Source organism: Conger conger, chromosome 1 (assembly GCF_963514075.1).
Source record: "Conger conger chromosome 1, fConCon1.1, whole genome shotgun sequence".
NCBI classification, from domain to species: domain Eukaryota; kingdom Metazoa; phylum Chordata; class Actinopteri; order Anguilliformes; family Congridae; genus Conger; species Conger conger.
Window position 1 is genome coordinate 13,020,655 of NC_083760.1, and position 24,403 is coordinate 13,045,057.

At 44.8% G+C, this 24,403-nt stretch overlaps 1 protein-coding gene across 2 annotated transcripts in view; it reads left to right on the top strand.

Moving 5' to 3' along the window:
- spred1 (sprouty related EVH1 domain containing 1) overlaps positions 1-23,218 on the top strand; it is a 44,097-nt gene extending 20,879 nt beyond the window's left edge. The window contains exons 2-6 of one of the 2 annotated variants that reach the window (XM_061219345.1): positions 3,880-4,054; positions 9,437-9,605; positions 11,624-11,670; positions 17,317-17,538; positions 19,019-23,218. In XM_061219345.1, the coding sequence (XP_061075329.1) occupies positions 3,880-4,054; positions 9,437-9,605; positions 11,624-11,670; positions 17,317-17,538; positions 19,019-19,666 (1,261 nt within the window). In that variant the 3' untranslated portion in view covers positions 19,667-23,218. The remainder of the gene's footprint in view (positions 1-3,879; positions 4,055-9,436; positions 9,606-11,623; positions 11,671-17,316; positions 17,539-19,018) is intronic. The other variant, XM_061219354.1, reaches the window with a different exon arrangement.
- Positions 23,219-24,403: the final 1,185 nt, after the last annotated feature.

The window sequence follows — 24,403 nt, forward strand, 5'->3', positions numbered from 1 at the left end:
TTGTGCTGTGGGCAGGTAGCCTGTGTTTGTGCTGTGGGCAGGTAGCCTGTGTTTGTGCTGTGGGCAGGTAGCCTGTGTGTGTTGTGGGCAGGTAGCCTGTGTGCTGGCAGTCTAAATTCCTTGCCAGGCAACGGAGCTCATCCACGTGCTAGAACAGCCTGAACAGGATGAGCCATCCTGCAGCCCACGCAAGACATTTTTATTAAAATATAAACATGTTTGATATGACTGGCCTTTCGGGCAACATCAGAGAACTAGGAGTGGGAAAGATGACCACAGAGCCGATTCTGCATTGATAGTGAATTAAAAAACTGTTTCTATTTCACTTAGTTTATGATATTCGCTCTCAGGCTCAGATAATTGTTGATTTGATTTGTTGGTTGTAAAGCATTTGCCATACTTTGTCTGTGCTTCCATAGTGTTAGCACATTTGCTTTGTGAGTCCTGTAGTCACCTCATTTTTTGATTGGGACTGAAATCCACACTTGTAGAGAATTAAGTTAATGCATAATTTCAAATGTATTATTATTATTATTTTATTTTTTTGATGTTGTGCATGTAATACATTTTTTTTAAACGGTCATTAGAGTGAGGGGATGGTTTGCGAGTCTACTTCTCGCAGAGTAGAGCTTTCCACATCCACACTTTGAAAGTTACTGTTCCCTGGTGATTCTTTACTTTTTACCATTTTCTTGCACATTCAATAAATGTTTTACCTACTTATGAAATGCTATGACATATTTTGAGTTAATTCTTTGTTTTAATGACCTAGATAGAAAGATAGTTGCATTTCTATAGCATGTTTCTCACACTCAAAGCATTTTACAGTGGTGAGGGGGAAACTCGCCTCAACCACCACCAATGTGCAACACCCATCTGGGTGATACAACAGCAGCCATTTTGTGCCACACATCGGCTGAGGTGGAGTGGGAGAGAGCACTATTTTTAAGCCAATTAAACTTATTGCGAATTGCTGTGCTAATTTGATAAATGACATTTATAGTGAAATTGTTTACAGCTGACGAGTATTGGCTTTGCCAATGCTATCTTCTCTACAGTGGTTTATCAAGAATACATGTAGTAACATGGTGAATGTTATTGGTTATTTTTGTGAGTGTTTTTTGGACCGCTGTCTTCGCAGTAATCGGTAGAATGTGGGAGACTGCAGCTCAGTACCTTTTAGAGCATGCCCACCTTTGCCTTTTATCTGCAGCCAACTGCTCTCAAATATTCATATGAAATAATGCAGCGGTGACCCCAATAGCACAAGCAGCCCGTCTCCGGAGTGCTTTGTGTTGGGGAGCCCCGTGTCCCCCTGAGGACGATACTCCGTATCAGCCCCAGTAAAAAGGGTCACAGAATACTTACCAGCTTTAAAGATAAATGAAAGCATGTGTTTCCTTCTGTTAAGAGGTGTTTAACAAAGCGGACTGTGTACTGGGTTGAGTTTGGTGCGGTTATCATGGGAAATGGGGCATTCAGGAACCATGGTGAAGTGCTGTGGGAATTGGTGCATTTGAGAACTCTTTTGGTAATAGGTTAATGCACTGAGCTGCCTGGGAATATGAGGGGCCACGATGGAAAGGCCTTTTTGTGATCCATTTCCCCCTCACCTTTGCTCCATCTTCCTCTTTGCTTAATATGTTACTAGAAGGATCCATAAAGCGCTGCCTTCGTCAAACTTTGACCTCTGTCGTTTCCGGTTTCAGACCGGAATGCAATTTTTAATCAAGACCTTGTCAGATTGCGGGCAATAACGGTGGAATGACTGCTGTTAACTACCTTTAGGTTAAAGTTTTGGCCATTCAGTGTTTCCTGCTGTAGTTTATCGTTAAGGTGGCCTCGCCCCTAAACGTTGGATCCAAAAATTTAAATTGAGTAAAAATTTTATAAAAAATTCCGCAAGGTGACAACAAACAGCGTTGGTTGAAAATAACATTGCGCAGTTTGTCATTCAGTCATTGTCAAATGGGACCAACTTTGAGGTGAGAGTGAATTATTAATTTTAACTCCATAAAATACCAGCATAACCCGTCTAATATTTCGCTAGTTAGTAAGATTGTTTTCTCATGCTATTGCGAAACCATGACTTTTGCATGTCTGTCTCAACATTTATCCGTAGATTAGCAGCTAGTCAGAGAAGGCAAATTCAACTTTTCAAATGAGTTCATTTCTATCGTATTGTAAGGAGGGATGGCAGATAATCAGGCCAAATATATCAGGCTTCTTCCAGCCGCAAACAAGCCGAACGACCAATCTTTCTCACCCCCTCTTCCATTTCCTCCATCTCAAAGGCCATTCAGAGAGGTCCCCTGTACAAACTACAGGCGTGATGCGTTGGACTCGCACATTAGTTAAAGCAATCATACAGTTTTTCTGTCTAAAAAGAGCTCTGCACATGTAAAGCAGTCAATTTTGTATTTATTTAGTATTTATTTATTTTGTGTGCATGTTCATGTTCTGTATAAAAATAAATAAATAAATGTGTTTAAAAAAATGTGTTTGCCCCCTTGGCCCAGCCAGCCACCACCTTAGCTGAAGAATTTCCTGCGGGAAACACTGACATTACTGTGTGATGTCTGTCGTTTTTTGCTTGTCAGGTATTTTTAAGGAGGTAATAAAGCATAGCAATATTAATGAACTCAAAGGCACAAACCTCATACATGAATCTTTGCTGTTATGCAACGCTGGCAGTGGGCGGGGTGCTTTTCATTGAGGTGATGCAATTGGCCTACAATTCTTTATTTCTGTTTTTGTTTTCATTTATTAGAAATGAAAGCAATTTTGAAACGATTTGTGAAGAATAACCATTGTAGGGGTGCAGATAGGTGTGGAAATGTGGGGTTGTCCTCCGTTCTCAGCATTCCCCCTCCTGTAACTCAGATTCACACAGTCAGAAAGAAGAAGGAGCAGCCTTTGCACAACAAGTGAACATTTATTGATTTTTTACCGTCAAGCTAAAGATTGCTTATTAAGTGCTCAAAACAAGATGACATTGTGAGTCAGCTTCTCTCTGCTGCTGCAGAAAGTAGCCTGCTAGCTATTCTTGTTACAAAGGCAGACTGACTTTGTGCCATATGGCTAAGGAATGCTAACATTATACCAGCTACGAATATTTTTCTTAAAAACAAGTAGTCTCCCGAAACATTGTATTATTTGTACAGTTTTGTGACATTATAGGCCACTGTTTGATTTGTCTTTGCTTCTTTTATTTTTGGATAGTGAGTGAAATGAGAGCTGCCATTTCGCCCTATAGCATCCTGTCCTGGCATGGCTCACACAATTGGCACCGCAGTATTAATGCACTTGCATTTCTGGTGATGTGGCTTGTCCTTGACTTTAGTGTTGGTGGTTCCAAGCTGCCAAAACCAGGCATTGTTTTTCAAGCTTATTCGCTGGTCTTGTTGAGGGAATGTTGCTCACTAGCACCAGTGCGGTGGGCTATCAGTGTTCCACCCACCAGCTTCAGTGCAAGTCCATGATAACGACACAGTCAGTCATTTTTCCCACAAGTAAATGCCAATGCACTTCATGTTTTTTCTTCATCTAATATCTCCCCATGTGCTGATGTGTTAGATTGTGTGTATATAGACATATTTTGTGGACAGATCAGAAGCAGTTTCGCTTCTGCCGAGTCACTATCTCGCACGCCTAGCGGATGAGTCTGATTCGGTGGAACTTCATGCCCATATATGGGTCCGCCTTCTCCCTACTGCACAGGCTCCAATGTGCACAAAATGGCGGCGCCCGAAAGCTTCACTTCCACATTGCCGCAAGCCCGTGGAATGTAGGTGAAGACGCTCGGTAGGTGAATGTTCTCCACGGCAGGTCCTGAGCGGTGGTGGTGATGTGGTGGCTCTCTCTCCCCCCTCTCCGCAGTGACAGTTATGCGCGTGTGAGAGCAGTGGTCATGACTCGGGATGACTCCAGCGGAGGGTGGCTGCCCCTGGCCGGGGGAGGCCTCAGCTGCGTCACCGTCTACAAAGTCAGCCGGCAGGACGAGGGAAGCTGCCCCGACTTCCTCATCCAGGGAGAACGGCTCAAAGACAAATCGGTAAGCGCCTCTCGCATCCTGCCCCCGGGAGTCACAGGGGGAAAGGCTTCCTAAAACGGTCTCCGGCACGTTCACCCGGAAGGGTCGCCAGATGAGGTCATCGCTGTTTGTCATCCTGTTTTTTTTTTTTTCTCCCCCGTTCCCAAAAACACGCACTTGTTTGGCCTTCCTGTTGTGCAGGTATCTCGGAATAGTAAGGCACTGCATGATGAATCACAGCATCGCTGGGAAGGACGGAGTGTTCACACACACACAGGGAATGTGGGTGCATTTGCTTTCACAGAAGTATGTGGGCTTGTTGGTGTGCAGCAGATGGATAAAATTAAGACAGTCATGAGCGTTTTCTGTGAAACTGCGTGGACTGCCCTGGGATGAGATCGAACTAAACGACTTCTCAAGAACACAAATGCCTTCTTGGCCAGTGTGGGGACTTTGTGAGGTATACATATTCTTTATCCCCCCCCCCCCCCTTTTTTTCAATATGAATCTTTATGTCTGGGCTCTTTCTCCTACCTTCTTCAATTGAATTCTTGTTATCCCCTCAGATGAATAGCATTTTTAAAGCAGGGTCGATAAAAGTGAGTTGGCACACGTTGCATCTGAATCAAATTAAATGACATTTTATCACAAAGGCTGAAATCTAAAAACAAACCTGTGTCATTTGAACGGCCTTGATGACTGATGTTGGGATTGAGGATTAATGCAGAAAATAGAATTACGTTGGTGTTTCTATTTCATTCCCTGTGCAGTGCTTTATGCTTTTAATTTAGGCCAGGGGTCCTCAATCTTACCCAAAAATGTCGGTGTGGGTGCTGGCTTTTGTTGGGATCGATCAGTAAAATCTCTGAGTCTCTTAGTCGAGCGGTAGTATTTACTAAGGGCGGTTGGAGCACTGTGGCCCTGCCCTGAGGCTCGTCCGTCGACGGTGACTTCTGGACCCTGGAGAAGGAAGGCTATGTGTAACTTCCTCTGCTCCATCCAGATAAAGGTTGAGAGAGAGAGAGAGAGAGAGAGAGACAGAGAGATTGTGATTGCAGTCTTCTCGAGCCGCCATCTATAAGCGCAGCGGCACAGCACAGAATGTACCGGTGACTCAGCGCTTACTGAATATAGCCACAGATGCGCCATTCTGCTTTAATACCAACTTGAATTTTAATTGACTACAGCATTTCCAATCGTGAGATAAAATAAACCTTAGGAGTGGTTCTCATTTTTATCAATACCTTTTTTCATACAGCTTGTTCTCTCCTTCTCTTTTCTACCTGTTAATCCATTTCCTCTTCAATTTCCCATTTGTGTGATGCAAGCTACCAACCCAATGCGTTCGCTAAGATTGTCCCAGAATGGCTGTTTTTATATAGGCTTTTTAATTACTGTAACTGTTTTCTGTATATGTGTCCCAGACACCCTTATTTGTTTTGCATAGCAAAAGATTTCAGTGTAAATGCGTCAATAATAATGGCATATATGATGGTTTTATTCAGCTATTTGTGCCAGTAGTGTTTGTAATTTTCCTTTGCCAGTCTGAAGAATGAAGGGCAGTGTGTGTTTGTGCTGAGCTGCTGCTGCTACACGTTCCCTCCCCTCGGCCCTGTCACCGCGAGACGGCCTCGTCATGGTAACGGATCTGTTTGGAACAGTCCGGAACGGCCTCGCCGCACAAAAGGGCCAGGGCACAACTTAAAACTCCCGATTCTGTTTGGATTGAATTGGAATTCCATTCATCATCACCTCTCTCTGTTTCTCTTTCTCTCTCTCTCTCTCTCTCTCTGTTTCTCTCTCTCCCTCTCTCCCTTTCTCTCTTTCTATATTTCTCCCCTCTCTCTTGCCCTCTCACTCTCTCCTCTCTCTCTTTCTCACTCTCTCCTCTCTCTTTCTCTCTCTCTCTCTCTCTCTCTCTCTCTGTCCTCTCACTCTTCTCACTCTTCTCTCTCTCTCTTTCTCTCCCTTTCTCTGTCCTCTCCTGTCTCTCCCTCTCTCTCCCTCTCTCCCTTTCTCTCTTTCTATATTTCTCCCCTCTCTCTTGCCCTCTCATTCTCTCCTCTCTCTTTCTCACTCTCTCCTCTCTCTTTCTCTTTCTCTCTCTCTCTGTCCTCTCGCTCTTCTCTCTCTCTCTTTCTCTCCCTTTCTCTGTCCTCTCCTGTCTTTCTTTCCCTCTCCCTCTTTCCCTCTCTCCCTCTCTCCCTGTCTCCCTCTCTCCCTCTCCCCCTCTCCCTCTCCCTCTCCCTCTCCCTCTCTCCCTCTCTCCCTCTCTCCCCTCCGCTCTCGCCGTTTTGTGGAATGCGGTGTTGAGTGTCGTCCTTTTTTGTAAGGGCGATACTTCCTCCTCTCCTGGGCTTGCGCTCACCTTACCCGATCCGGCTCCACTCAGTCTCGCTTCAACAATCAGCCTGGGCGGCCTCCTCCTGCCGTCTGTCGGGCTGTGTAAACACAGGGCTTAACCCTTAACACCCAAACGCACACACATACCGCCGTTATCCCACACAGCCAACAAGAAAACACCCGAAAGGGAAGTGACACGCATAAGAAATGCTTATGCCGAATATGCTGTGAATATTAATTAGGCTTTGATTGACAGCGGTGTTGGGTTGTATTTTCAGGACTGAGTTATATGAAAGTATGGCCAACCTTAACTTAGGAAGCCCAGAAGTCATATGCTGTTTTATTATTGTGCAGCTGTTGGTCTCGATGGCTGCTTTTCATTTTGAATGGGATGTTTCCTTCTAAATCCACAGTATTGTAGCTCTGTGTTTATTTTATTTAGAAATAGGTTGAAAATATGGACGTGTTTTCCCCACAATATTTGAAGAAATTGAAGATGAGGATGTTGGTCAGCTCAGCTTGTTCATGTGTCAAACTAATCAATACTGGAGACCTATTCAGATAAGTATTGCACACAACGAAGATTAGAGTGGCAATGTCATTTGAAAACATACAAAATGGAGCCCCCAATCCATACGCTCTTTTGTAATTGTTATGGTCTTTTCTGGTGATGCTGATCTGATGTTTGACAAGCAGTCGTTAACAGCATCTGGAGTAGGGTCGGGGTGATTGCAAGTGGGCTAGTTTCTGTTTGTTTTGAGAGGTATAAAAAGGCAGGAGTGAGCTTGCATGCCTCACATGCATGCACGCACGCATGCATACATGCACACACACACACACACACACACACACACACACACACACACACACACACACAGAAACACAAAGCTGTACCCCCCCCACACTTTTTTGCCCAGGGAAGTATGGGAGCTCACCAGGAAGTGAACTTACTTCATTGTGATTGAAAGAAAGTATGGGTATGTGTTCATGTGTAAGATAAGATTCTGTTTGAGAGACTGTTTTTGATGTTCTGTTCTTTTTTACTTGAAGTTCACCACAACAGCCTTTGTTCACAACTCACCCTACTATGTGACCAGCTTGAAATTACCAGCTACCAGCTGTTTCAAGACATAGCTTGAGCTGGTCAAACCATGTTGAGTTTGGAGCTGGTCAGAACTGGTTAACCAGCTACCAGCTATTTCAAAACCTAGCTTAAGCTGTTTTTTTTTTTGTTTTTTTTTCTTCAGCGCGACAGAATTTTAACATTAGTCATCGAATCCAGTGTTTCTGTTATTAATTCTGTTGTGTAATTGTAAACATTAAGCTAGCATTAAGCGTAGCACTATCTATGGTCGTCTGTTGCCTTTAGTTTACGGTCCTTTTACACAGCAGAATGCCGCGACTACCCTTACCCCCACAGGATTTAGGTTGCTCAGGCAGTGAGAAGCAAACATACAAGCTATGTTGAACACTGACTATGAGTTTGAGCAGTATGATTGCGTGAATCCTTTTATTTGTGTAGCTAGCAGCTCTGGACTTCACTCAAAAGCTCATAGCCCAATAATGTTCATTTTTCATTTCATTGAATCTGCAGAGAGCTGCTGAAAGAGCTCATTTAATAATATGCTTTGAGAACTGTTACTGCTCTACACTTGTACACACCTACTTTCGTTTCGAACTTTACCGATATCTCATATAAAAATGTTGAAATATAGGAGTTAAAAAATACATTTTTAACTTTTTAATGTTATGGTTTTAGATCTGTCAAATTTAGGAAAGGATGAAACGAAAAAGAAAAAGGTTTTAAAAATGATCACATCTTAAAACATTCTTCAGATGATTCAGGAAAAGGAAATGCATTAAATAAAAAAGTGTCTAATACAATATACCTTGGGCAGTGGCTTTTGGATGTTGTGAAGCCAGACCTGGCCTCAGTACCCATCCAGGAAATGTTTCTCATTTGTGTCCCCTCTGGAAAGATAATTGGTCTCTTCCCAGCTTCATAACACTCATATTAATATGACCAAGAGTGTTTTTATTTTTAATTGAGTAGTACAGTTTGGAAGGGTATCTGTCAGCTGTACTCTGGATTCATGGGTGTAGCATTTATTATTTTATTTGCTGTACTATTTTAGGAATATACTAGGTGTAATCTCAAGGTGTATTTTGAATTAAACTAGTTTTTCAAGACTGAATATAAGTATTTAAAAGTCAAAGTGGAATATTCAATTATTTTATATTTAAATTATTTAAATATTTATGTCTTACTGAATTGGCAAGTTTTGCAAAGACTTTTGGCAGATGTCTGTACATTCTAGAGAATCGAGGATTTAGAGACATTCCTTTTGTCAGGATAATTCAAATACATTAGACTTAAATCTTAAGAAATGAAACCCCAGAGAACGGCAATGGATCTCTCGCTGTGTTTACGGTTTACTTTTTTGATGGCACTGGCAGAAATAAAAAGCGTAACACTGGTGCCAGTGTGAGAGGGGAAGTTGGTACGCTGAGGGCGCAGGTTAAGATGATGGGCAGGTTCACACAGAAAGGAGTTGAGAAGGGTGCAGTAAGTTTGCATGTATGTAACAGCCATGGAAATGAATTGCTCTCGCCTGTCATGGTGGGGCGGAGGGAATTCACGTTTGAACTGAAGGTAACCTCCGCATTCTCACTTTGACATGTGGAAAACGGTACAACACTCTCAGAAATAAAGTGACAGTGGAGGTACATTTTTGATATTCAAGGATCTAATATCAATGAACAAATTCCTGAATGTATCCTGAAAGTATAGCGATTTTCTCTGGGAACAAATGAGTACTTTTCCCAAGCAAAAAAAGGTACAAATGAATTATATATATTGCTGGCTTCTATTTTGTGTACATATAGGATACCGCCCCATTGACCAGCATTTGTACCTTTTTAGGCACTTATTCGTGCCTTGATTTCTGAGAGTAGCGTACGCGGGAGATGTCGTTCTGGAACTGGCATACATGCAAAACCCCTAGGAGCAGGGACCTTCTGATATCTTTAGCGCTAATGGTGTCCTCTTTCCTCCCCCAGGTTGTGCTGGAGTGTGTTTTAAAGAAGGATCTGGTGTACAACAAGGTGAACCCCATATTTCACCACTGGAGGATCAACGAGAAGAAGTTTGGGCTGACCTTCCAGAGTCCGGCAGACGCCAGGGCCTTCGACCGAGGCATCCGGCGAGCCATCGAGGACCTCAACCAAGGTACGGCCCCAAACCGCCCCCAAGGCGCGCTTGTGTCCATCGCCAGCGGAAACCGTCGGGCTTATCAGATTATACGGGTGTCTGCCTGCGCGCAACACCAGGAAGATTCTCTCCCTCGCATTTGCATGGGGACTCAAAGCCAGCGATTAGCATTTGCATCTGGAGATAAAAATGTATCTGACTCTGCAGAGCTGGAACCAGTACGTACAGTCGCTAGCGCGCCGGCCTTTCCCAAGGAGCGCGCGAGTAACTCCGTCAGCCAGTCCCCACGCGAGTAACTCCGTCAGCCAGTCCCCACGGGGCCCACGCGAGTAACTCCGTCAGCCAGTCCCCACGGGGCCCACGCGGGTAACTCCGTCAGCCAGTCCCCACGGGGCCCACGCGAGTAACTCCGTCAGCCAGTCCCAACGGGGCCCACACGAGTAACTCCGTCAGCCAGTCCCCAACGGGGCCCACGGCTGACCTGCCGTCTGTTATCGCCCGCGTTCCCTGATCGTTGACCCGCCCCGTCCCCGTGATGGAGGTGGTGTTGGAGACCGTGTCGGCTTTCGGCAGAAGCTCGTTCTCACGTGGGACACGGGTGTCGGGCTGGGGCTGGCCCGACCTCGACGGCCTGGATTGGGTTGGGTCAGGCTGACATGGCAGCCCCTCTAACCGTTGACATTTCCGGTAAAATGCCAAAGGTTGCAGGCCTGCAATCAACTGAAAAGGAGCCTATTCAGCAGTTATAAAACAACCCCGCCTCTATATCCTCAATACTTTGGACCTCAGGGACCGCAGGACTTGATAGTAGGTAAAGTTTTGCTAGTCCTAATGAGCAGCGGGGTCATGAATGACAATACGCTGTAATGATTATTCCGCTGTTGGCTGGGAGCCTGGGGGAAAAGTGCCGACATAGATCAATCCGGTAGATGTGGATGTTTTTGTTCCGCTCAGATTAAGTCATTTAGCAATTTATTAATTATGGAGGTCTCGGGGCGGCACGTGGATCCGTCCCGGCGTGATGTCACGTAGCGCCACGCTCGCGGGTCCTCAGTATTCCGGGCGCGGCGCTCCGGGCGCTGCACTGCAATACATCAGCTTTGCAGTTTCTGCGTTGCCATGGCGACTGGGTGCACGGTTCCACCAGAACTGTGGCCTTGCATTCACATAGTCATAGAGCCTGTGGCAGGCTGGCTCAGACCGGCTCAGAGTGAGTCGGCCGCGCGCGGGGATGTGCGCGGACAAATCCGACCACGCCGCCTTTTCGGATGAGACGTTAAACCCGGGTCCTCCTTACTCACTGCGGTCGTTAAAGATCGCATGACGCTCTTCGCAAAAAAGAGTAGGGGGGGCCACCTGGCTCAATTCCAATCCTGGCTCTTTCAAACTGTCACCTAATCATGCCCCGATTCAATTGGCCAAATTGTGTGTGGCGAGTGTTCTGGCACAAAATGGCTGCCGTTGGTGGTGGTGGTCGAGGCGAGTTTCCCCCTCATCACTGTAAAGTGCTTTTGAGTGTGAGAGAAATGCAATGTAATGATCTGTCTGTCTACACACATGGGGAGAAGTCTGGGTTTGTGATTTTTGGTTTGAGGGAATTTTGTTAATCATTTAAATGAATGTGTGAAACCCTGCACGGAGGTTGATATTCAATGGTAGGAGAAATCTGCTCTGTGATAAAAATAGACCCGTGTGGTAAATGTATAAACGGGAGTATTTCACAAACGGAAAAAGAGGCACAAAGTCATAAAGCTCCTGAATGGAAGTGGTCTCGGGCTGAAGCGTGAGCAGATCTGCCGCCCATGCTGAAGTGCTCTGATTATTCCCCTCTGTGGCGGCCATTTTAATGTATGTGTGCTTGTGCAATCAATTAGTCATGTTGATAGGGCTGCTTTTGAAGAGGCGGTGTGTGATGAAGCACAAGGGTGATGTGTGTGTGTGTGTGTGTGTGTGTGTGTGTGTGTGTATACATGCGTGTGTGTGTTCTTCCTGTGCAAAGCTAATGCTCAAATGTTCTCTTCTTCCCTTCCTTTCAGGCTGCCCATCCTACAGCGAGCCTGAAGTTGCTGAAGATGGATTGCAGGTGAGTGAAATGGTCGCCGCGCGATAAGGGGAGGCACACCTCTTCCTCGGAGCCGAGCGCTGCAGTGGCCCGAGGCGTGGCCAGGCACAATGCCTTCCTCCTGTAATGCTGACATACAGGTCCCTCTCACGCGTCGCGTTGTCACTGAGGCGTCTGAAGGAACGGAGAGTAGGATATCCGCCTGGCTGCCGTGACACACAGGCTGAGGCCTGACTACAGCCCTCTTTCAGTCACAGTCGCCTAGCCAATCAGAACACAGGTGTAGTATGACTGTATAAAGGCCACGCTTTTGGCTGAGTTCTAATTTATTATTAAGTTGACTGAGCATGCATGCGCTTTTGATAATTTCACGTAATCAGAAAAAGGGATGGATATAATATGGGTGGGTTTTATATCTGAAATGTCTCTGAAAGGATGAAAATGCAGTTGAATGTTACTCTACCTGTTGTACTGGAAAGCCTGCATAAATGAATGGTACCTTTGTTCTCCGTTCAGGCCTCCATATGCAAGTTATGTTTTTTCTCAATACTCGTATTTTGTGGAAGACAGTCATTCTATTCAATTCCCTGATGTGGAAAGCACAAGATCAGTGCAAAGGTGAATTTTGACGTCTGTTGACTGCTGTTTAAGTCGATGTGCTCAGTGGAATTACATGTAGGGAATGGATAGCTGTTTCGGAGAACAGGGAAAGTTGTATTTGAATTTGAATGGTCTCATCTCATGCAGGGGCCCTTGCTTAAGCACAGGAATTGAATTGTTACTTAAAAAAAAAAAGTAGAACCAGAACCATTCTAGTTTCAGTTTCACTCAGTTCCTGTGTGTGTGTGTGTGTGTGTGTGTGTGTGTGTGTGTGTGTGTGTGTGTGTGTGTATGTATTTCTCAGCTGTCGATTGTTCAGCATGTGGCAGCTTGGTCATACAGGGTGAAAAGTCATTTCGTTTTCAGGAATCCCTTGGCTTATCAAATCTTGTGATCTAAATTGGCAGTTTCCCTACACAAGGCCATTGTTAAATTGACATTTCCTGTTGTTGAGTCATTTGTATACTTATATATTTTTAAATCATCGGCATGGTTTGAAATGGTAAACAATGCACATTATTGAAGATATGGATTCAGGCATTTCTAGATAGTCTAGATAGTTTTACTATTGCCCTTTTAACCCTTTAAGGTGTAACTTGATCCTAAATATGTGATTAGAGCATTCTTAACTGAACATAATAACGCTGATGTAAGGTTCACCACTGGTGATTAAAATCAATGGAGCTCTCTAACACTCACTTAGCAAAAACATAAAAAAATAAATTAAAACTACATTTCAAAGGGTTAAACTACAACCCCCAGCCCCCCCTGTAGAATCCCAGGCAGGGCCCAGAGCCCACAGCACTGCTCATGTTTGAGACGGCAGGATGGTTGCTCTGTGCCCTGTTCACCACATCCTGCCCTGTGGGGTTCAGCGCCCACTTCCCATCCCTCAGACAGTAGACCACAGTCTTCCTGTAGGCAGTACCTAATCCCTCCACCTGCCTTACCCCCGGCCTGCTTGCCTACAGACTGCTTCTCCACACACACACACACACTCCTCCTGTGTGTGCTATTGCTCCGTTTCAGTGCTGCTGTGTGTAAAAGCAGATGGTCCTCTCTCGTCACAGGGCCTTTTCTATGAAATGCTACATGTAGCTCCCCTAGGCTACATCTCTTGTTAGGCCTCCATCTCATAGCAACACACTGCCCTTGGAGTAGACCTATTTAAATGTCCAAAACATTTTATTGGATAGACCTTGATTTATGTACCATGCTGTGCAGATTTAAAACCGCATAGTTTAAGCAAGCAGAATGAATATCAAAATGAAATCTACATTAAGGAGACATGTAATGGGTTGGCAACAGGGAATATGGTTGGGGAAGCCCTTGAAATCTAGGGAGAATGGAATTGCCAGGAAGAGACAGGGCTGCTGGGAAATGTAGTCATCTTCCCTTATGTGACTGCAGCCATTTTAGCTGTAACCGAGCTTTGGAAGCAGGCTCGCTTGTAAATACCCCCCTGTGGGGGGGAGTGGGGGGGGGGGTTGTGCACAGGAAAAGAAGTCTTGAATCCACCAGAGAAATGAAAACATCCTGGTGTAACCAGCGTGTGCTAATGCTGAAAGGCAAGCTGCTTTTCCCTTTTTCATACCAAAACCTTTTTTTAAGTGCATGAAGAGGGGAGGAAAAAAAACATTCCCTAGCAACAGGAGGCAGATGGATGAGCGCGACTGTAGAATTATTGGAGACCCAGGCAACAGCTGCTTTTCTAATGGGCAGGTCTGTGTGGGGAGCAGGAGAGCTCTTCTCTCTCTCTCTCGCTCCTGCGAGCGCTCTCCAGCGTGGATGAGCAGGCAGGAGGGTAATCCTCCTCTCCTCTCCTCCCCACGCCCCTTCCGAAGCGCTCTACCTGTGGGCAGGACCGGCCGCGTGACCAGCGGACGCACGTGCGCTAACGCGTTACCGCGGCCCGGTCCTAGCGCCGCTTCATGACAAACGCGCCAGATTACCACCGCTGGGTTTAGCACCAGGCACCCTGGAGGGGAAGCCTATCCACGGCTGCTCTGCGTACAGGAATACATCCTCAGTAGATCCCTTATTTGATAATGAGCGGGATCTGAGAGCGAATAGCAGCGGGGCTACAGGCTGCTCTTTGGCTCGGGTCTGTTCCAGCACAGAGCTGGGTCCCGGCCGTTTAGGGGGGGGGGGGGCGAGGGGGGTAGGGGGCCGGATGGTTCGGTCACGGCCCGAACGTCCCTCTCTCCCTCACGCCACTGGGCGGGCTCAGAACCGCGGCGTAATCCCGGGAGAGGGAGAGAGGGAGAGAGGGAGAGAGGGAGAGAGGGAGAGAGGGAGAGAGGGAGAGAGAGCGAGTGCAGTTAGAGGAGGGCTCGTCTGGCTCCCATTTTCCCCCACAGCTGTCATCTGGCTTTTAAGTTTGGGCTGTGTCGGGCCAGCTGGAGCTGGTTTGTGCCTCTCCACGGCGGCCTTGCCGGTCGCACAGTCACAGCCACTGCAGCGGTCTGAGGGGGAGAGGGAGAAGCAGAGCGCAAAGGAAGCATCTCTTAGCAACCATAGGACAGTAATTACTGTAGCAGCAGCTGGGAGCGGAGCGGATTTGCGCTGTGCATTAAAACGCTGGCGTGGGTTACTTTACACACAGCACCCACTAACCACTGCCAGCAGCCTCCTCCACACACTGTGGGTAGAGGAGCTCGGACGTGGGCAGCGAGTGTGTGTGTGTTCGCGTTTGAGTGTGTGTGTGTGGGAGTGTGTGTGTTTGTGTATGGGCATGTGTGTATGCTTGTGTATGTATGCGTGTGTGTCTGTTTGAGTGTGTGTGTAAGTTTTTGTGCTTGAGCTGGTATGTGTGTGTGTGTGTGTGTGTGTGTGTGTGTGTGCGCATGCATGTGTGTGTGTTTCAGAGGCCGCGTGTGTGTGCATGTGAGTGTTTTTGTGCTTGAGCTTGTGTGTGTGTGTGTGTGTGTGTGTGTGAGTTGTTGTGCTTGAGCTGGTGTGTGTGTGTTTGTGTGTGTGTGTGCGCATGCATGTGTGTGTGTTTCAGAGGCCGCGTGTGTGTGCGCATGTGAGTGTTTTTGTGCTTGAGCTTGTGTGTGTGTGTGTGTGTGTGTGTGTGTGTGTGTGTGTGTGTGTGAGAGAGAGTTTTTGTGCTTGAGCTGGTGTGTGTGTGTGTGTGTGTGTGCATGCGAATGCGAGAGCATTTGCGTGCGTGTGTTTATGTGCGTGTGTAAGACCGCGTGCCTGTGTGCGAGCGTGTGAGCATTTGCGTGTGTATGACATGGTGTGCATCTGTATGTGCTTATTCACATGTTAATTTCTGAATGGGTCTTGTGTACAGTACATGTGGCATAAACGTGTGCTGCAGTTTCAGCAATGAAGACCAGAACCTCTGTAGCTGTTCTAAGCGTGATTCTGCTGTTAGCCCGGCGGGCCGGATAAACGGCGTCCGTGTTTGTGATGTTGAGTGGCGTGGGGCCCTGTCCTTGTTTGTCATGTTGAGTGATGCGGGGACCTCTGCCCGTGGTTAAGCAGTGTCCGTGTTTGTGATGTTGAGTGATGCGGGTGCTGTCAGTGGATAAACAGTGTCCATGTTTGTGATGTTGAGTGACACAGAGCCTCTGTCTGTGTTTGTGATGTTGAGTGACATGGGGCCCTGTCCGTGTTTGTGATGTTGAGTGACATGGGGCCCTGTCCGTGTTTGCGGTGTTGAGTGATGCGGGGCCCTGTCCGTGTTTGTGATGTTGAGTGACACAGCGCCTCTGTCCGTGTTTGTGATGTTGAGTGACATGGGGCCCTGTCCGTGTTTGCGATGTTGAGTGACACAGCGCCTCTGTCCGTGTTTGTGATGTTGAGTGATGTTGAGTGATGTTGAGTGATGTTGAGTGATGTTGAGTCACACAGGCACCCTGTCCGTGGATTAGCGGCACGTGCACACGGCGCTGCGCGTCTCCGGTGGGGAGGGACGAGCCGCGACCTGCCCACTCCTGACACCGTGGTCTGGGTCGTGACTGGGGCCCTGCACGAGTGATTCACTGGGCTTTATTTAGGCTCACACGCTGCGCGCGTTTCATGGCAACTTTACCTCTGTCCGGTCTGAATCACCACACGTAGCGCTAGCCTAGCGCCGCTCGCAGCACTGCCTGGCTTCCTGTGTGAAATGGCTGCAGAGCGCTCTGATTTATTCAGACGATCTGTCCTGGAGATATGGAAATGCATACATTTTTTTGTAACCCATGTATTGCAAGAGCTGAAGACAGAACCTCTGTTTTTGTGATGTTAAAAACTATTTTGGACGGGTTTTATTTAAGCCCTTTGAAAAGTGGCTAGCCTATGTTCATGATCTTTCAAAAAAGAAATTAGATGTTAGTGCAGAACATTCCCTTTACTGTACTGTGTCTTAGCAGAAAATATATTCCAAATTTCAAGAAACACCGAAAGGGTTAGACATGGTTTCTGATTTCATTTGAAATGACCTTGATGTGTAGAAATAGGTCAGATTTCATATGTAATGACCCTGGTGTGCATTTGCTGGAATGCTTATTGGCAGGCTTTTGAGGGTTTTCATAATTGAAAGATATTTCTCAATGAATATTTGTTTAAAAGGGCCGGAATGCTCATATCTTAAAACACTGAATTCCTGCGTTTGGCACGTGATACCAGTGTAGAATAGCCTTGCTTGGTTTTAGGTATAGGCCCATGTTTGTAGTTCCTGCACCAATAAAAATGCCTCTGGGAATGGGTTTGGAGATAGGAACCCAGTGTTCTGAACAGAAGGCATGTGAGTCATTAGGGGACTGGTGAAACGTGGGCCGCAGTCTCCCCCTGGTGGATGAAAACGCAAGCGCATCGTACCCTCCGAGCGGGCGTTGTAATGGTTGCAGAAGGAGACTACGCAACATTCCTGGTTTCATAAGACCCATCACAGTGGGAGGAAGCCGTGCGGGATACGTGCTGTATGTGAGGGCTAACGGCGGCAGCGTAGTGGATTAACTGTACAAATTACAGTGTAATAAATACAGTGTCGTTTCACACAGGCTGTAAAGAAAATGGCCGCCGCGTTGAAGCTGTTGCCTGCGTGTAACGCCGGTGTGTTTTTGTGTCCAGGTGAATCCGGAGCCTCCCTCCATCTGCACGCCCATGAAGGAACCCTTCTCCCCGCCGAGCAGCGTGATCAACACGGAGCCCTGCCGAGGCTGCTACGTGCGCGCCCAGCCTTTCGACGAATTCCCCACCGCCAACCGCCGCTACCTGCCTCCCCAGGTCAGCAGAGTCTCAGCCCAGATCAGCCCCAGCCTTTCCAGACCTGGCCCCAACAACATCGGGGCTGTGAGCTATTTTCATAAAGATTTTCATATTAAATGTATCTAAGGCCTGGTGTATTTCGGTAATGGGGAGTAACTCAATTGAGCTACCGCGACAACCCAATAATATTAATGAGCAGTGTGAACGTTTTTTTCCCCTTATTTCCTTATGTTCTGCCAACATCATCAGAACTGTAAGTACTCCCCTTTTAAGCAGTCATTTAGCTGGGCGTGTTGGGTACTGGAGCGGAGACTACTGGAGCACATGTTCCATCATGTTAATGTAGGGCAGGTCCAGCGACTGTCCGTGGACTTGCACACCAGGGCGGCTAGCCAGCGAAGCAGATACCGGCCAGCCCTTTGACACTTCCCCATTCCCATGCTGGCGCCTAGCTTTCACAGCATCAGCGAGTTAGAGGACAAATTTCGTCCTCGAACAAAGCCGGCTTCCTATTAGAGCAGAAGTAAGAATTGTGAGAAGAGGTGGGGGACGTTCATGTTCAGGGCACACCCAAGCCCACAACCGCACACTTCTGGTCTGAATCGCCTGTTCCGGTTATGTATCTGCAGCCACATGTTTTTTCCCATGGTCGTCTTTTTATTTAGCATGCCCTCAGTTAGCATCTCACTTATACACAGTTGTTTCCCAAAACTCTGCTCTCCCCCCATTATAAAGCCAATATTATCTTTCGTATTCACCCAGAATGTGCCTATTATACAGTCTTTAATAAACTTTTTAAATACGTGGGTCCATACATCAGGACTACAGAGTCCAGTGAGTCCAATCCTAAATATCCCACAAATTCAAATTGTCAATAGGGATGTCCAAGCTCCCCCCTCCCCCATACAGTGCAGTCAGTAAGTATTGGGAAAATGGTACAATTTCTGTTCTTTTGACTCCACTACAGCACATTACATTTAAAATGAAATTATGATAACAGGATGTACAAACTGTTACCTTTAATTTGAAGGGACATCCATATTGTGTGATTTTTATACATAGCCCCCCCACCCCCCCATTTCAGGGGATCCAAAAGTAATTGGACAGTTGCCTTCTGCTTTGTCTGATTCCATCAGGTGTACTCAATCAATTTCTTGGTGCAGGTATAAAGAATTAAACAATTACAAGCCTCAAATTAAAGGTGACAGTCTGCACTTTAACCTTATATTCATAGTTTAATTTCAAATCCAATGTGGAGCACCGAGCCAAAAGAACAGAAATTTGTACCACTGTCCAAATACTTATGGCCTGATCTGTACATCTGTTTCTGACTGATTTAAGTTAATTATGTAGCTTATCTGTGGAAAGGGAGTTTGTAGTTTTACAGAGTGCAAGTGCATAATTCTAAATTTACTGTGGTTATGTTCCCAAATGATGTATTTGCAGACAAATCACTAGGGGACAATAAAAGCAGGGTGCTGGCTGGTATACTCTTCTGGTTTAAAGTGCAGTTTGAATAATTTATGGGGGCCGTTTTTCATTCCGCCCGTTCCTGTTCCGTCAGGTGTCTTTCAAGTCGACACGCCACGTGAGCTTTCACATGGACGAGGAGGAGATCGTGCGCATCAACCCACGCAAGGACGTTCTCATCCGGGGCTACGAGGACTACCGGCACCCCGTCATGTGGAAGCAGGACCCGGAGCGCGAGGAGGCCGACTTCACCGCGCCCTTCTCCAAACTGGACTCCAAGAAGTGCGAGTACCTGTACCCGGAGGGGCCCGAGGGCCACGGTGGGAAGGACTCCATCAAGACCCAGCCCTCGCCGCTGCTCAAGGCCAAGAAGTCCCGGAGGAGACGGGAGGACGGCGAGCGCTCCCGCTGCATCTACTGCCGCGAGATGTTCAACCACGAGGACAACTGGAGAGGGCAGTGCCAGGACGCGCCCGACCCCATCAAACAGTGCATCTACAAAGTCAGCTGCATGCTGTGCGCCGAGAGCATGCTGTACCACTGCATGTCCGACTCGGAGGGCGACTTCTCGGACCCCTGCTCCTGCGACACCAACGACGAGCAGTTCTGCCTGCGCTGGCTGGCCCTGGTGGCCCTGTCCTTCATCGCGCCCTGCATGTGCTGCTACCTGCCGCTGCGCGCCTGCCACCACTGCGGGGAGGCCTGCCACTGCTGCGGCGGGAAGCACAAAGCCGCCGGCTGAGAGCGCCGCGCCCGGCCGGCTTCCTCTTTCCACCCGCCTCCTCCACAGGGCGGCCATTTTGCGCAGAGCACGAGCAGACGCGCAGGCTCTGCGCTTTTCCCGCTCCACGGGGCTGTCGCGTGGCGGAGCTTGACGTCAGGAAAGGTGTCGAGGGAAGACACGAGATACTAAAAACAACGCAACGTTTAAAAAAAAATAAAAAATTTAAACACAAAATCCAGGCCACCGTACCGGACTTTCGTACACGTAGTGCGTAACTTTGTGAAGGAAATTTTTGTCTTTTGTACAGAAAGCAGGAAAAAAAAAAATGATGCGAATACAAAAAGATACATACAGAGAATATGCTGTATGAGTATGCTAAAAGGGATATGTTCATGCTTTTCTTTTGTGAATTTGCAGTTGGGCGACCGTGGCCTTCATGACTCGAGCATTTTCTGACAGTGTAATTATTAGAAGAAGTGCACTAGATATTTTTTTTTCCCTTAAAGGTAACCTTCATTGATTCTAATGGTAAATTAACAGTGAGCATTATAATTGTTGCTTAACAGTGCTGAGGTGTAATTCTGTGGTGGATGTGTTTGTTTTCTTTTTCTTTTTTTCATTGAATGCAGAAAAAATAACACCATAATTTTGAAGGTACCGTTAGAAATTGCTCTCCAAATTCACAAACGTCCCTTTATTTTTGGTCATAAGATTTGGACCATGTTCTTTCATTCCAAGATAAAGGGATACATACTATATATACAGAAGAAAATTTGCTTTCCACCCCCTTCTTTTTAGAAAAATTGACACACGGGCGTTTTGTTTACCATACTAGTTTATTGATTTACCTAACATGCGACCAATACAGCAGAATTCTAGGTGTTCCACTTTAGTGATAAAATCAGTCCTCTGAGTCTACTTCCCATGGAAATGAATTTTCTCTGTGACTAGTCTTATCTGGAAACTGAAAGCTGACATTTTGCTCAACCAGCAAGTTTTTTTTCCCCCATTTTAGGGCGTTTGGTACCCCTATGCAATGTGGCACTTAGGTTAGTAATTGGATATTCTCTCCCATTGTAATATTCATTTGCATTCAATTGGTCATTCAAATACTCCAGGTAAAGGAAATGAAAATCCCACTTTAAAAGCACTGGTTTCCAAACTTTGGTTCCAGCATAGTCACCAAATTATTATTTTTTGCTCCTTTTTGGTGTAGAATTGTATTAAATATGGCACATGCGGACATGCATATTTATGTGCTGTGCGTGTGCGTGCGTGCGTGCGTGCGTGTGTGTGCGTGTGCGTGCGTGCGCGTTTTGCCGATGCCCTTGTCCAAAATACCTTACTCTTGAGCATATATAATGTTATACAGAAGTGAATACAAGTCATTAATATATTCAGATGAAAATTAATAAACAGTAGTAATTTGTTTTGCATGGCTATACCCACTCAGCTGTATAATATTAGGTTCACAAGCTAAAACATTCCACAATTATTGTCCAATTGAAACTGAGTCCTTTTGAGCGTACTTTCAGAGCTCCATATAGACTCCCTAAATCAGTCTGGGGGTCTTTGTGAATAGATGAATATATTTAGACATATAACTGTATACATTTGCATATAAACTGGTATGTACATGTTTTTTTGCATATGTATATTTATAAATACACATGTATCTACACACATATGCTGTCATATACTATTTCATAGTAATGCTAAATTAACATGTGAATGGTAATTGACATTTGTCAGCCTTGTTCAGCAATGGTTTCAGTAAATTGTCATCTTAACCAGTGTATATTATTCTCACAAACACACGTTAGCTGAACAGTGTATCATTAGGGACTGTGACCATTAGGTTTTAAAAGTCCTGTATAATAGAGAACTATACCTTGCCATAGTAAATTCCCTCCCACTTCCTGTCGGTACAGGAAATGACCCCTGTCACAGGGTATGCGTGAAACATGGATAAGAAAACATCCAAAATATGACTTCCAAAACTCACTCTCCACGAGTGTCTTTATTTTATTTTACTTTCTATGCAATTTTACCTTGAGAAATACTTAGACTTCTGTCCACACTGAGTCACTGATATGACACTTTAATATGTTATATAGATGTTAGCCCAGGTACCAAACTCAAACCATTTGTAAATAAGTAACACTATATTTAAATAATGGTAATAATCCCGTTCTGAATTTAAAGATAGATCTGTATTTATCACTGCTGTCAGTATATATTGTAGCTTTGACAGCATCATGTACATAAGTCACCTTTGAGTATTATTTCACATTGAAAAGTAGAGGGGGTACATGGAAAGACTATTGAGCTTTTAATAAAGAGTTTCTTTCTAGTTTTGTATTGCAAAAAGAAGGATAGAGACAGCTGATGCGGTACATTAGTGACAGTCCACTTATCTTAAAAGTTTGATATCTAAAGCTGCTAGAAACAATCACTAATTTTATTGAGTTAAGAAAAAGTTACAGAAGACTGTTAATACATGACCTAGTTCTCAGACAGTGTAAAACAAGGATCTGGAGCAAATGTCTTTTAGTTTTGTGTGCGCACCTGCTTTTTTGTTTCATTTTGTGTCCCCCAACCTTCCCTCTCCTTCCCTCTCCTTCCCCGACCGTTTTGTCATTCGATTGCTTTGCATATTGCAAGCTGAACCAAGGTTGGACGAACCTGATTAAAACTTGCTGGCTGAGAAGCAAAATATAGGAAAATTTGTATATATATTTTGGAAAATACTGAACTAACATGTTTCTGTATTAACCAGCACAGGGCAACACCTTGTCATGTACTGTATTTTATACGCAACATGTCTGCTTTTCTTTTTTGTTCTTTTTTTTTCTTTCTTTTTTTTTTAAACCTACAGTATCTGTTAAATAGCATATGTAAAACTTCAGTTCTTAACCACTTTGCTGCTAGTATTTTATTTTTTAATCTAGATACCTGTGCATAACTTTGGAATGCCTATATAAACATGTTTATTCAATGTATTGTAAAAAAGTTACATTTCCCAGCAGCTGAGTGGTTACTTAAATTCTCCAATGCTTCGATGCACTGATATATGTAGGCTTTCTATTCTTACAGCGCTTGATGTAACTTTAATGTGATTAGTTCTAAATAGTGAAAAACATTTGTGTTTGAAACTGCAGTATAAATGGTACTCCAATAATTCTTCTGTAAACACTGCCTGTTTTTCATACTGTACATCTATTGGTTTCTTAGTGCCATTTGCTTCACACCCTGATGACCTCAAAAAAGTGCCTCACATCTATTATAGTTTCCATTTAAACCTTAACAGCTCTTGTTCTGGTTATATTTGTTTATATACATTTTAGGTATTTTTATTAAAAATACCAAGCATATGATGTACAATTTGTAGTTCAATAACTCATGTCGTAGTTGTATTTTCTTTATACATATACAGATGTAGCTTGTTACTTTTCTTAAGTATATAATGTAAATATGCATATATATGTTTGTAACTGTTTTTATGTTACATCATACACTTGTAATTTGACATATCAAATAACATTATCATAATAAAATGGTGAGTTTTAATCTGTTTTCCTGTCTATGTCTAGTAGATATTCTAACACAATCACGCTTAAATTATTTGGTCACAGTTAAGTTCAGAGTGCACTTACCGAGTGCAATCCTAAGGTAGGAAGATATTTCAAATGTGGAAGGGAAAAGTATGGGGGAGCATCATGTAACTGCATTAGACAAACATCCTTTGCCATCTCTAAAACCAGCTGGGTGATCTGCACTGGACCAGTTCAAGGATATGGTACTCTGAAGAACATATTTATGACAAGAAAACGGAAGTGGTCAGACCTTGAACTGAAACATGAAGAAAAATGTTTGCTGGGTATATAACAAGCAGACAAATCTGTTGACCAAGACATATTATAAATAACGTGAATGAGAATGCCAAATCTTTTTTACATTTATTTAACCAGGAAGTCCCTTGAGATCCTGGTTCCCGAGGGGAACTAGGCCAAGAAAGCAACTACCTGTATGTAGTGCAGTTAAAACAAAATTGACAAGACATACACATGGTACAATTAAGATCTGCAATTTGACCCAACAAGCAACACCGCAAATCAGAGATCTCTGGTTATTTAAAACAATAGGACTTTTCAGTGAATATGGACTTTGAAATCCTTCAGCAGGACAATCTTTTCAACTTTGAGGTAGGTAAATGTTATAACAGGTGTTACTGTCATAATTTACTGATAAAGGTATGACCGTTTTATGTCATTTGCGTAACAGATGATGTCAGGTTATGTCAATCTTGTGACAGCTGTTGTGTATGACAGCCTTACGGCTAGGGTAAAGTGTTATCCGTTTTTTGTTGTCAATACTTTTCAAAGCTTTACGGACTCCAGCACTAGAGATAATTAAAATTGAAACTATTTTAATTATGAGTCCTGGAAACATCACAAATGGTATCAGAACAATGTGACATCCCTCGATATTTAATGTATGGGAAAGAAAGTCTTACTGTTCCAGTCCGATTATTCATTGTGCGTGGTGCATGTAAAGAACTGCTCGCTGCGAATATTAAAAAAGCCGCTGGCTTGCATATTTGCAAAAGCAGCATAAATATTCAAATAATATATTTGACATTTAAATTAATCTCTTTTTTTCGGATTTAACCAACCGGTCGTTTTGCAAGCTCGGTTTGCCCCGGAACTATTATTTAGCATTCTGAGTGCACTTAGGACTCTATTTCCAGTTACA